Below are 13,972 nucleotides of genomic sequence, written 5' to 3' on the forward strand. Positions count from 1 at the left end.
CTCAAATTGTTGTCCCAAAAGTGTGATTGTTTACCCGGTGTGCAGTAAGCCAAGATAAACTCAGAGCACAAATATTTTCTTTATTGTAGGTATGCACAGATGTGAGTGCTAGGTGATAATTTCACAAAGCTAGCACGCAGCTTAGCAGAGTCAAAAGGACTGTGTACTCTGGGATTCACAGAGGACCTGCATATGTCTGAACTGCCTGGGAATCCCCCAGGGCATTCCCCGCTCATTTTTCCTGTTGGTCACTCCAAGAATGTTGTATCTCCATCCACCACAAGAGCCATGGGAGCTGTCCTGCCCCACCTCAGCTCTTGTTCCACTGATGTCACAGCTCTGCAATGGCTCTTCATGCACCTTGGGCCGTGGGCTTTGTTGTCCATTTGGGCTACAGCTCTTCAGTTTTGGCACTAGGGCCAAGGGTAGATTTTCACGTGGAAACCTGGTACCCAAAGATGTGAAAGGCTTTGCTCCACAGCAGGGGCATGCTGCAGTGGATGGCAGATGGCAACACAATGATGAATGATGGTTCCACAACAAGAACAAAAGCTGCAGTCCCCAAAGGCCAGAGAGAAACAGGCCTGGGCTGGGCAGCCCTGGCAGGGGAGGGGCAGCATCTGGGGCCTTGTCTTGGAGGCTGGTGGGGAGCCCCTTTGGCCAACTGAAATGATAGAAGATGATCATATTTAGGACAACTCAACCTGTACCTACAAAGTAGGCTTAGGGCAGTTGATGGAGGTGTTCATCTGATGAAATTGAGCCATGTGCCACGGGGGGAGCTCAGTCTGTCAATCTCTTCTCCATCAGCTGTATTTCCTGCATCTCCGCTAAGTGGAACCGAAGGTTTCCCATGGACATCCCTACACTGCCTAACCTATTCCAGGGCAGCTGCCCAACTTCATGGCCAACTCCAGGCCTGTAGTGCTCCCTCAGATGCCAAAGCTGCCCAGCACCACTGGAGTGTACAGCTGGCTGGACAGTGCAGGACCTGCAGGACAGCTACTCCCCCTGAGAGCTGGTCCATAACAGACACCCCAGGGCATCTCAGGGAGATTTGGGGCGTGTGAGCAAGGGTCAGACTGCCAGCCCTGCAGTGAGACAAGGTCTGTCCAACGTCTTTCCAGCAGATGCAGGTGGTGCATAAATCTGAGGAAGATCACAGCAAGGTCTCCACTTGTGTGCCAACACTTTGAAATGCTGCTGATCCTTCTCACTCTCATCCTTTATTCACCCTCCTGATGATACAATCAAGGAACATGGGTGTTAGAGATTGATCACTGGAGAGAGTCCAGAGGAAGGCTACGAGGATGAGGAGGGGACTGGAGCATCTCTGCTATGAGGAGAGACTGAGGGAGCTGGGCTTGTTCAGCCTGAAGAAGAGAAACCTGAGAGGGGACCTAATATACGCTTGTAAATATCTGCAGGGTGGGTGTCAGGAGGATGGGGCCAGACTCTTTCCAGTGGTGCCCAGTGACAGGACAAGGGGCAGTGGGCACAAACTGAAGCAGAGGAAGTTCCAGCTGAACACGAGGAAGAACTTTTTCCCTCTGAGGGGGACGGAGCCCAGGAACAGGCTGCCCAGGGAGGTTGTGGAGTCTCCTTCTCTGGAGATATTCCAGACCCGCCTGGACGCGGTCCTGTGCAGCCATCTGTAGGCGACCCTGCTTCAGCAGGGAGTTGGACTGAGTGATCCACAGACGTCCCTTCCAACTCCTACCATTCTGTGATTCTGTGATTCAGTGATTGTAGAGGAGACTGATTATGACTATAGAATAGAATAAAATCATAGAAATAGACCATAGATTCATTTGTGTGAATACAGGTGTGTCAGGAAACCATACGACCATGGAATGCTCCACTCAGTTGTCCCCTGTATAGGCCTTATCATGGTTGGGTTAATAACCAACTGACCTAGCATAAGAGAAGAATAAGGTGTAGCAAGATGAATGTCATAGGTCAATAGGTTACGTTTTAGAAATAGGACTAAGTTTAACAGAACATCTTGAAGTCTCTCGAAGTCTTTCTCAGGACTGTACCAAACAGAATTCACAGAAGAAGATGAAGGACAGATGACAACCCCGAGACGACCCTGAAACCGAGCAGGACCTGCAACCAGCGAGGGAGAATTCCACAAAGACAGAAGAATAGAGAGAACTTAAGAAAAGATGTACTTAAAGAAACAGAATGGTTGCTTAGAAACTTATGAAGATTCTAGACTTGGTGTAATCGGTTTAATAAATGTATATAAACTGGTCTAATGAGTTGAGCTTTGCCACTCACTGAGGTGATGGCCCAGCTCTGAGTTGAGAACAAAGCAACACCTAATATAACCCAGTCATGGTACAGTAAAATAGTTAACAAGGGGAATGATTTTCACAGTCTACCTGAACCACACCATGTCCATAGTCATGCACTTTCTCAGCAGCACCTTGTCCTGCCTGGAGATCAGCTTGACCTCCTCCACAGACGCGCATGGACTGCAGAGACACCACGGGTAGCAAAGCCCTCTCCTGTCAGGACTGCAAAGGCCGGCCCAGTTTCTCTCTTGCCTTGGGAAGCATGTGATTTTCTCACCTTGTGGGCACCTCATTTTGTGCTTGTGTTGCCAGCTGCTGTCCACTCCATGTCTCTGGTGTGAATGGAAGCCTCTACTTGCACAGGGTCTTGGGTTCAAGATCAGTGGCAGGCTTGAGCTTAGCGCTTGCACCACAGCTGAGGTGCAACACCTCAAAAATGTATCTGTGCCCTCAGCCTGGGGCAGAGACAGGAGAAGCTGAAGCTCTGTGTGCTGTCACAGAGCTCCAACATTGATGCAGTACCTGCTGAGGTGTGTGGGACAATGTGGTGGTTTAAGCCCAGATGGCAACTCAGCCCCGAGCAGCCGCTCGCTCATTTTCCCCTGAAGGGACGTGGGAGAGAATCAGAAGGGTAAAAGTGAGAAAACTCATGGGTTGAGATCAAGACATTTTAATAGGTAAAGGAAAAGACACAAGCGCAACTAAAACGAAACAAGGATTTCCTTCACTACTTCCCATAGGCAGGTGTTCAGCCATCTCCAGGTAAGCACAACTCCATCACATGTAAAGGTTACGTGGGAAGACAAAAGCCAGAACTCTGAATGTCCTCCACCTTCCTTCTTCTTACCCTAGGTTTATATGCTGAGCATGATGACATCTGGTATGGAATATTGCCTTGGTCAGTTGGGGTCAGATGTCCCCTGCCAACTTTGTGTGCACTTCCCGCCTACTCGCTGGAGAGGTGGTGTGAGAAACAGAGGAGGCCTTATCCCTGTGTAAGCATTGCTCAGCAGTAACTGCAACATCCTGGTATTGTCAACATGGTTTTCAACACAAATCCAAAACACAGCCCTTTACTAGCTGCTGTGAAGAAGAACTGACTCTATCCTGGCCAAAACCAGCACAGCAAGTCAGAAAGCTTGAGGTGCTGTAATGGATGGATACAGACTCGAAGGAGACAGTGGGGAAGATGTCAGGATGCCCTCAACGTAGGAGCTGCCTGCATGAACAGAGATCCTCTAAGGGTTGGGCAGCAGACTGAGCTCTTTTGGGTGAGGGTCAGCGGATAGGCCAGTTAAGGAGACATCATGTTAGGAGACAAATACCTGGAATCACATAAGGAAGAGGAGAAAGGCTTATTTTACCAATTCCAGTTGATTGACCCCACATCACCCTTGGGGACTTTAATTGCCCCGACCTCATGGGAAGGGGAAAGTGCAGGGTGCCATCAGCCCCAGAAGTTTCTGCCGGTTCTTGGGGCCAGCTTCTTAGCACAGCTTGCAGATGTGTCAACACAGGCGACGCTCTCCTGGACGTGGTATTTGCAAACAGACAGAAGTGGATCAGGGATGTGAAATCCAGTGCCAGGCTGACCTGAGCTATGCTGTGGGCATACTGGTGCCCAGCCACAGCCATGGGTATAGCCAGGCCTGGCCGTGGACCTTGCTGGTTTTGACTCGCAGACTGACTTCCCAGCTTGGTCCTTTATGGGCGCCCAATGGCACAGAACCCTGTCCCTCCAAGTGCCGGACTCCAGGCAACACACAAAGTTCCAGCAAAGCCATTCGACTGCAGTGCTTGTACAGCCAGGCCCTGGAGGTGCTCAGCATGCAAGAGCCAAAGGGGGGCAGATGGAGGGGAAACCCTTGAATGCTTCAAACAATCAAGTTTTGTAGCAAAACTGGCTTCATAAAGTCATAAAATCAGTGAGTGGTTTGGGTTGGAATGGACTTTAAAGAGCATCTCATTCCAACTTCCCTGCCATGGGCAGGGACACGTGCCACTAGACCAGGTTGCTCAAAGCCCCGTCCAACCTGGCCTTGAACACTGCCAGCAGGGAGGGGGCAGCCACATCTTCTCTGGACTACCTGTGCCAGGGCCTCATCATGATCATAGGAAAGAATTTCTTACTAAAATTTAATCTCAGTCAACCCTATTTTAGTTTAAAGCCATTAGCCCTTGTCCTGTCACTGCATGCCTTTGTAAAAAGTCCCTCTCCAGGTTTCTTGCAGGCCCCTTCAGGCACTGGAAGGCTGCTTTAAGGTCTCCCCGCAGCCTTCTCTTCTCCAGACTGAACAGCCCGAACTGTCTCAGCCTTTCCTCACAGCAGAGGCTTTCCAGGCCTCTGACCATTGCTATGGTCTCCTCTGGCCCCGCTCCAACAGCTCTGGGTCTGTCCTGTGTTGAGGACTTCGGACCTGAATGCAGAACTCCAAGGGAGGTCTCACTAGAGTGGAGCAGAGGGGCGAAATCCCCTCCCTTGACCTGCTGCCCACGCTGCTGAGGATTCAGCCCAGGATAGGGTTGGGCTTCTGGGCTACGAGCACCCATTGGGGCGTCATGTAAAGCTTCTCATCAATCCAGAAACTGAAGTCTGTCTCCTCAGGGCTGCTCTCAACCCATTCTCCGTGCCTTTAGTTGTGCTTGGGATTGCCCTGACCCATGTACAGGACCTTGCACTTGGCCTTGTCGAACTTCATGTTGTTTGCAGAGGCTCACCTCTCAAGCCTGTCCAGTTCCGTCTGGGTGGCATCCCTTCCCTGCACCATGTCGACCTCACCACACATCTTGGTGTCGTTGGCAAACTTGCTGAGGGTCCACTCAATCCAACCTTCTGTGTTGCCAACAAAGATGTTTTCCTCTCCAGGGCACTTTCCTGGGAATATTCTTGAGAACATCACTAGAAGCAGCCCGAAGCCTTCAGGCCCTGCCTTGAGGAGATCCCATTTCATGATGGAAATGCTGTTATGTGTGTCACCTCTGTCACAGGGGTGCCCAGTGCTTGTCCCTGCCTGCTGTCACAGGCCTGCCACACCGCAGCACTGTGGCAGAGCTGCCAGAGCACTCAGGAATTACAGTCACACAAGGGCTCAGCAGGACTTCATGAGGGCGGAAAGACTGCAGTTCAGGAAAGACCAAGAGCTGGTGCTCCCTGGCACTGCTGCTGTGCTGGGACTCTCTTCCCCTCTACCTCCAGAGGTGCCCCTGAAGGTCTAGAGAAAGCTTTGAAGGAAGGATCTTAGACAAACAAGTGGCTGCAGCAGTCTTCATATTCTTGAAGCACACCGAGAGCATGGCTCCTCTTTTACACAGTCTCTGGGTCACAGAAGCCAAGCAGATACTGACATAGCAGTGGGAGGAAAAATGGCGATTCCTTGCAGGGAATATTATCACAACCAAAAAATCCCAAAACCCAAACCAAACAAACAACCAAAGACAGCCTGGTCCTGCAGTGCTTTACAATGTGAGCGATATGCAGAAGAAGGTGGGAAGTGTATTGTTACTTAAGAACATCCAGTCACCAGTTTCTGCACAGCGTCCTTGAGCTCCTGGTTCCTCATGCTGTAGATAAGGGGGTTCACTGCTGGGGGTACCACTGTGTATAGAACAGCCACCACTAGATCAAGCAATGGGAACGATATGGAGGGGGACTTCAGGTAGGCAAACAATAGAGTACCTATGAAGAGGGAGACCACGGCCAGGTGAGGGAGACATGTGGAAAAGGCTTTGTGCCGTCCCTGCTCAGAGGGGATCCTCAGCACGGCCCTGAAGATCTGCACATAGGACAGCACGATGAGAACAAAACACCCAAAAACTAAAGAAACACTGACTACAAGCAGCCCGCCTTCCCTGAGGTAGGAGTGTGAGCAGGAGAGCTTGAGGATCTGGGGGATTTCACAGAAGAAGTGGTCCACAGCATTGCCCTTGCAGAGGGGTATGGAAAATGTATTGGCAGTGTGCAGGAGAGCATTGAGAAAGCCACTGCCCCAGGTAGCTGCTGTCATGTGGACACAAGCTCTGCTGCCCAGGAGGGTCTCGTAGTGCAGGGGTTTGCAGATGGCAATGTAGCGGTCATAGGCCATAACAGTAAGAAGACAATGCTCTGCTCCAACAAAGAAGATAGACAGAAAGAGCTGGGCAGCACATCCAGTGAAGGAAATGGCCCTGGTGTTCCACAGGGAATTGGTCATAGATTTGAGGACAGTAGTGGAGATGGAGCCCAGGTCGAGGAGGGAGAGGTTGAGGAGGAAGAAATACATGGGAGTGTGGAGGCGGTGGTCACAGGCTATGACAGTGATGATGAGGCCATTGCTGAGGAGGGTAGCCAGGTAGATGGCCAGGAAGAACCAGAAGTGCAAGAGCTGCAGCTCCCTCTTGTCTGCAAATTCCAGGAGGACGAACTCGGTGATGGAGCTGCCATTAGGCATTTGCTCTCTCTGGGAAAATATTCCTGTCCAAGGAGGAAAAAACAGTGGGAATTTAGGGGATACGTCTCTGAGCCTTTTCTTGCAGACTTTCCCCCTGCTACACCCCCCCCACCCCCCTTTCTTTCTTTAGGATACTTTCTTTAAGCTCAGTGGCCATAGCTCTGGTTGGTGCTGGCTGAATGTGCCATGAGGAAAAGGACCTTTGTGCACTGGCTGCCAAGGATTCAGCCATGCTGTGCAGCACTGGGGTTCGTGGGCATGGTGGGGGTAAGGGGACATCCTGGTGTTCGACTTTGACCTTTGAAACCGCTCCTGACTCAAAAGGGCTTTTCAACACCTGCACTCCCAGTGCTAAGAAATGAGGAAGGCAAAGTCAGGCTGAGTCCTTTGGGATTTTCAGAGTTGCCCCCAACGCACCTGGGCAGTGTTCTGGGATGTCAGAAACCCTCAGCATTTCTGTTGCACTCAGGGAGAACAGGGCTGCCCAGCTGCTCTGGGCTTACACTATTCTGAGATTGAGAGTGATCGCACTCCCATGTTATCCTGAAAAGCCACCAGACACAGCTGAAGAGCAGCAGGATACACAGCAGACTACTAAACATCTCACCCTTACTCAAGGTCTCAGCACCCCACTTCTAGTCAAGGACACATGCAGCTCATTTCACCAACCCAAGAGCATTTCCTCAGTTGGGCGTAGAATCTCTGCGCTGCTTCATGGGGCTTTTCAGATAACACAATTGTGTTATTAGAAAGATATGCATTCTTGAGTCCTGCTCATAGCTTTGAAGAACACCTCAGGAAGATAGCCATGTGTCCTAGTGATGGATTCTGACTATGGGAAATCTAGCTTGTTCTCTGGGCCCACAGACTTCACTGTCCTATGTACCACAGTTTAGAGAAGACTGGCGCACCTCATTCCCATGGACACGCCTACCTGGGAGGACCCACACAATCAGTGTCTGACTCTGCAGCTGAAACTCCCATCCCCAGAGAGCCTGATGGAGCGAACATGGGTACTACTTCAGTAACACAGACAAGTGGAGCAGGAAGGAAAAATACATTGAGGTTCGAGATGAAAGAGGCAGAGGCAGCCAGGCACTCAGGACACTGCTACCCTCACCCAGTTGCACACATTGCCAGGTCGTTCTGCTCTCAGTCCCTGAGATCCTCAGAGGGAACAGGGCAAGTAACTTGAGAGCTTGATAGTCACCCCTTCTTTGACCTTCCCCTTCACATATCAACAGGAAAATATCCTGGGGAGATCTGGATCTGTGAGATTCCCTGACCCCATGTAGCTGTTTCTTGATAGCAGAAGGACCCTGCCCTGCCTTACTGGGGTTTTCTGTTCCACACACAGCTTCTCCTCGCAGTAACCTGGGGAGCTCCTTGGGCAGGCTGAGTGCTGACCCTGGCAGGCAGCAGAGTCCCTGCCCCAGCACAGAGCCTCATGTTTGTGCAGAGACCCTGTTCTGCAGGACAATTTCGGGCAGCCCGGGCTGCACATCCACCTTCATAGCCCTGCAGCCGTCCTTGCGAGAAGGGAACTGACTTGCCCTCTACCTGTCGTGGTGCAGCAGGCAAGTCCTTCTTTGCAGCACATTCTCACCTACAGCAAGAGAAAAACTGTGATATTCCTCAAGGTCCATCCCGTAGGCTGGGGGGTGTGACAGCTTTAGTAGATCTTTTCATAAAGTGCAGATATGTTGCCCTTCACGTGGAGACTTACCGTGTCAATGGCTGAAAAAATCTTTCTCTCAGTGAGCTCTCAGCATCCTCACACCCCAGACTGCCTTTAACCTCTCTGCCTCACTCCTCTCCCCTCTGTGCCTGCAGGCAGTGCCAGCAGCCCTGCTGTGCTTTGCAGAGGAGCTGCTTCTGGGCAGAGCTGTCTCTTTGAAGTGTTTCCCTGTTGCCATGAGCTCCCTCCATCCCAGGAGCCCAGCTCAGATCAACAGCACAAGACCGCCCAATGTGTCTCTGGTTCTGCCCTCTCTGGGCTCCCTCGAGGTGTCCCTGGGGTTCCAGGGGAACCTGCTGTGAAACAGGATGAAGTCATCACTCATGTTCCCTCCCTCTGTTAGGGAGAAACACTTCTGTTCTACAGTGTCATAACTTTATTGGAAAAAGAGTAAGAAACAAAAGTCATCTTTCCTTGATCCATCATTAGACAAGACAACCAGAGAGTGACAGGGAGAGATCTCCTTTACCCCTGCTGAGGGAAGGGTTTCAGCCTATTCATCTGAGACATCTCGTCCTTGATCTGAAGTCCTGGAGCTAGAAGAGGACTCAGCTCACTCTCATGCACACCACAAACCCACAGGAGGCGGGATTCCTCTTGCCTCAGTTCAGATGGGCACCAAATAGGCTTCTGCATGGGAGCTCCTTGTCTCAGCTCCCTTCATTATTAATAAACATGGAGGGCAGGAGGAAGAACTTTAGACACAGATACCTGGTGACAGGATTGATTTCGAAGGTGACGAAGATGCTTGCGGGCAACTGCAAGCTCTATTGGAGCAGTTCATAGAGACACAGCAGTGTCTGAGGGCACCTTCCTGGAGGCTGGTGGGAAATGCCTTCGGTCAACTTCAATGACAGAAAGTGCCCACATTCAAGAGAACTGAACCTGCAAATATTTATATATGTCCAGGGCTGTTGATCGATGTAATCAGCTTGACCATATGGAGTCCTGCGGCACAGGGAGAGGCAGGTCTCTTTCTTCCTATTCTCCATCAGCTGTATTGTCCGCATAGCCTTAATAGTATGATGCGATTTGTCTCATGTGCATCCCCTCATTGCCTAACCTCATTCAGGGCAGCTGAATCCTCATATATTTTACATTTACAGACATCTATGACTACTGAAGGTGCTAGGGCTCTCCAGGAAAACAGCATGAACCTGACATGCACAGCACAGGTCCTATGCGGGAACCCCATCCCCACTCAGACTCGCTGTGTGACAGGCACCACCCAGGGCATCTCACACAGATTTGGTGCCTTTGGGCAGTGATGGAATCCCACCACTGCAGTGACACAAGTTCTGTCCCTTCTCTATCCAGTGGATGAACAGCAGAGCGTGAACAGCAAGCACTTCACAGCAGGGTCTTCACTTGAGGGCATTCCCTCTCAAACTCTGCTTGTTGTTCTCTCCTCCAGTATTTAACCATCCCTTTGATGTCACAATCATGGATCAGGCCGATAATTTTCACAGTGACATCCACACCCAATGACATTTTCGACCTCATCTCTTCCTTCCTGAGGTCAGCTTCACCTCCACCACAGGCCCTCAGGGCTGCAGAGACAGAGCAGACATCAAACTCCTTTCCTGGCATTGTCAAAAGCAGGGTTTGCTCTACTTGTGGGCACCTCGCTTCTCCTTTACATTGCCACCTGTTATCCACTCCAGCATGTCTCTGCTGTGAAGGAAAGACTTTGCACACACAAGGTCTTGGGCACTTGGTAGCAGGTTTCTTTTTGCCAGTCTGCTCTCGGCACAGATGTGCCACACCTGAGGTGCTGCATCCCAGACATGCTCCAATGGCCTCAGCCTGGGGCACAGGGAGGAGAAGCTGGAGACCCCCAGGGCATCTCTTCATCCCACTTGGAGGGAAGAACAACCGAGGCATGTTGAGACAGCTGACATGATTGGGGTGCTGTGATGGGTGGATACAGGATGAGAAGGAGAAACAGGCCAGAAAGCTCAGGAGGTTGGTGTCCTGAGTGAGAAGGAGCTGCTTAGGTGTGTGGAGCTCCTCTATGGGATGAACAAGCTGAGTGAGTCTTTATCAGTCAGAGTCAGGGGAGAGACTAGTAAGGGTGACGTCCTGGTGGGAGGCAAAGAATGAATTAATGTCCCTTTGCTGACCTCAGTTACCTTGGCATTCCCTGGAAGGGGACCACCATAGCATGCAATTAGTCCTGGAGGTTTCTGGAGAGCCTGGGTGAAGACACAGCTTGGGACACCAATCTTTGTAGCTCAGCTGTCAGATTGTTCAAGAGTGGTGATGCTCATATGCATCTGTTAGTCAAAAAGAATGAAAAGCTGGTTCAAGGATGTAAAAACCTGTGTCAACTGTCGCTGTCATAACTGTGAAATAGTGGACTCTGATCTCCCAAGGAGGAGAGCAAAAAAATGCAGATGCTGTGCCTCAAAGAAGCTGATTTCGGCCTACTCTTGTGACTTTTAGTGAGTAAGCCCATGTGAGCAGCACACAAGGGCAACAGAGCTCAGCACAGCTGGTCTTCAAGGACAGTGTCTTCCAGGCAGGAGACTGTGCATGTCAATAGCCAGGACAAGAAGCAGAACTATCAGGAGAGAAGCTTGGGCAAATAAGAAACTCAGGGAGAAGCTCCAAGAATAAAAGGGAGCATACAAGAGATGGATGCAAGGATGGAAACAAAGGAGGAATTCAGAAATGCTATGGGTTTTAGAAAAGCCAGAGCTCCTTTAGAGTTGACATTTGCAAGGGAGTTAAAGGCCACAGCACTGAATCCTTTAGAACAATTAAAAAAGAAACAAAGACAGTGTGTGGCCACTGCAGAATTCAGGAAGAGCAGAGGTGAATAGGTCTGAAATTATCTGTGTCCTCTTTGCCTCAGAATCCACCTGCAAGGTCTCCCTGTTCTGGGTGTCTAAGAGGAAGAACCCTAGGTGAAACACAGCAGTGGATGGAGATCAAGTCAGAGGTCACTTAGATAAGGTCAACCCTTTATAACCCACTGGACCAGAGGGGATGAGTCCAAGGATGTTGAGAGACCAGGCTGATGTCATAGCAGGGCTACTCTGATACACGATGGAATTTCATTGTGACTGGAGAAAGCAGAAAGCACCTCTTTCATACACCTTGTAGAGACCCAAGGACTGATCAGGGGAATTACAGGCTGCAGAGACAGAAGCAAGGAGCTGTGTGGCTGGGCAGCAGCTCTGTGGAAATGGTGCTGGTGGTCCTTGACTTCATTAGGCAAACCACGACCCAGCAGCAAAGGCAGCCAACAGCATCCTGTATGAGCAGGAGCCCAAGCAAAAATAGTGATTGTCACCCTCTGCTCAGCACCTTTCACACCACACCCTGAACAATGACAGTGAGACAATGGCAAAGAGGAACAGGTTCAATGAAGGACCACTAAGGTGGTAATCCTCCACTGTTCTTCAAGTGTTTGTGTGATTTCCCTAAAAGCATCAATATCTGCAACAACAACAACCAGAGAACTAATCTGCCTAAGTATAAATATCTGCAGGGGAGCAATCTGCATCTGTGGTAGCCCCTCTGAGCAATGTCAGTGGAATCAGTATTTGCAACACCTAATCCACAAGTACATGTCTGAAGCCCTTCAGATGAAGGATGATCTTGAAAAAGTCACCATGTGTATTCCGAGGCAGCATGGACACTGCTAATTTCCCTCCCCAGAGAGTAGCAGAGGCTGGATCCCCTCCTCAGGACACACTCCTTACCAGGAAGCCACAGGCATGGGGGAGCTCACCTGGTTCTTAAGGGCACATCACTCGGCATCTGTTTTGATCCATGTGGTGCTTTTCTGTGACTCTTTCTGCAGATGCGTACATAAAAAGACAGCAGTTTCATAAGAGATAACCATAAAGGCCCTGCTATGCATGAGAAAGCTCACCATGAGGCAGCAAAGAAGACTGTAATAATCACCAGGAAAATCCAGGAAGAATACAGAATTGCAGAATATCTTGGGTTGAAAGGGACCTTTAAGTCATCTAGTCCACCCCCCTACTTTGAGCAGGGACATATTCAACTAGATCAGGTTGCTCAGAGCCCCGTCCAATCTGACTTTGAATGTGTTAAAACATGCTCTTCTGTATATTCAGAATTCATCTTTTTTATCAAGCAATATTTTTAGGTCTGATATTCTTAGCATAGTCTCTGTTAAGAATTTGCATAGATTCTGCAAGAGAATCTTTCTCCTGCTCTCTCTGCAATAGTTTTTTTGCTTTTTTTACTTCTTACACTCTTTTGCCTTCCATTCATTTAACAGTAAACAAACAATATTTATTGTCTGTGCAAGTAAAGACTCTTACCAAGAATATTAGTTACACTTGAAATTCTGAAATAATTGTTCTTTTCAGAGGTATAGGCAGATAATACAAAACTGTTTGCTGTGGACATGAGGCCTCACATGTTCAGAATACATTTGATATTGTACAAGTGAGTCAAAAGATTCTTTATCTGTTATTTTTAATAGACTCAAAAGCTGTACATACTAGAAGAAAAATTGAAAAACTATTTTGAAGAATGGTTGAGGTTGAAAGCTTCCATGTCCGTTAAGTTTCAGTTTACATGACTTTTCTTATGCTGTTTATGTCAATACTTAATGATCTTCCTCCTCTTGTCACCGAAAATCCAGGAATAACACCTCGTAACACCACTGTAGTGTTAAAAGGCAGGCATTCTTTATTGCAGCGCTGGATGCACGAGGGATAATTCCTCCAGACGTGCATACCTCATAACTTTTCCATGCAGTTTATATAGATTAAAAATATACATATTTATTTTATTCATGCATATTCAATATTATTCTCTTTGCCGACTGATGTAGACTTTCTCGCTTCTTACGTAGATTGTTGCGCAGACTCAGTCACCCTCTTCTATTATTTGTTTTTGGGTAGGTGGTATTACTTGAGTAGGGGGTCAGTGAGTTGGTGGTCGTGGTCTCCCCCTGCCGGAATCACCTTTTGCCCACTAGGCTCTCAATCTTGGCAAACCTGGTCAGTCTTTTCAGTCCGTTTCACAGAACCACACTCCATCATTTCTCTTGACAAAAACAGCATTACCCACTATGGTTAGCGTTAGTGGTTACCTAGAGAATAGACCTCTGTTCCCGGACCTGATGTCCAGGTGGGTTGGGCTGTACTAGGAACACAGCAGCACTGTTCATGTTTATGGTCAACTGATTCTATCACCCTGGATACATTTCCCCCTTTTCGAAGTGTTGAAATAATCATTACTTTCAATACTTCCATGTTAAATCAAATTACATTTCATCACACATTGATTCAATATCTATTGCTAATAATGATCAAATTCTACAATAATACAATTATTCATTATTCATTATATCACAGAATCACAGAATCACAGTATGGTAGGGGTTGGAAAGGACCTCTGTGGGTCATCTAGTCCAGCCCTCCTGCCGAAGCAGGGTCGCCTACAGCAGGCTGCACAGGACCACGTCCAGGAGGGTCTTGAATATTTCCACAGAAGGAGACTCCACAACCTCCCTGGGC

The 13,972-nt window shown here is 49.1% G+C and overlaps 1 protein-coding gene across 1 annotated transcript in view; it reads right to left on the reverse strand.

Annotated features, from left to right (window-relative positions):
- LOC142363053 (olfactory receptor 14C36-like) overlaps window positions 1–9,843 on the reverse strand; it is an 85,595-nt gene extending 75,752 nt beyond the window's left edge. The window contains exons 1-2 of the mRNA XM_075434994.1: window positions 9,820–9,843; window positions 9,177–9,232 (exon numbers count right to left, since the gene is read on the reverse strand). Of these exons, the coding sequence (XP_075291109.1) occupies window positions 9,177–9,232; window positions 9,820–9,843 (80 nt within the window). The remainder of the gene's footprint in view (window positions 1–9,176; window positions 9,233–9,819) is intronic.
- Between the last annotated feature and the right edge of the window lie 4,129 nt (window positions 9,844–13,972).

This window comes from Opisthocomus hoazin, chromosome 13, assembly GCF_030867145.1.
Source record: "Opisthocomus hoazin isolate bOpiHoa1 chromosome 13, bOpiHoa1.hap1, whole genome shotgun sequence".
NCBI classification, from domain to species: domain Eukaryota; kingdom Metazoa; phylum Chordata; class Aves; order Opisthocomiformes; family Opisthocomidae; genus Opisthocomus; species Opisthocomus hoazin.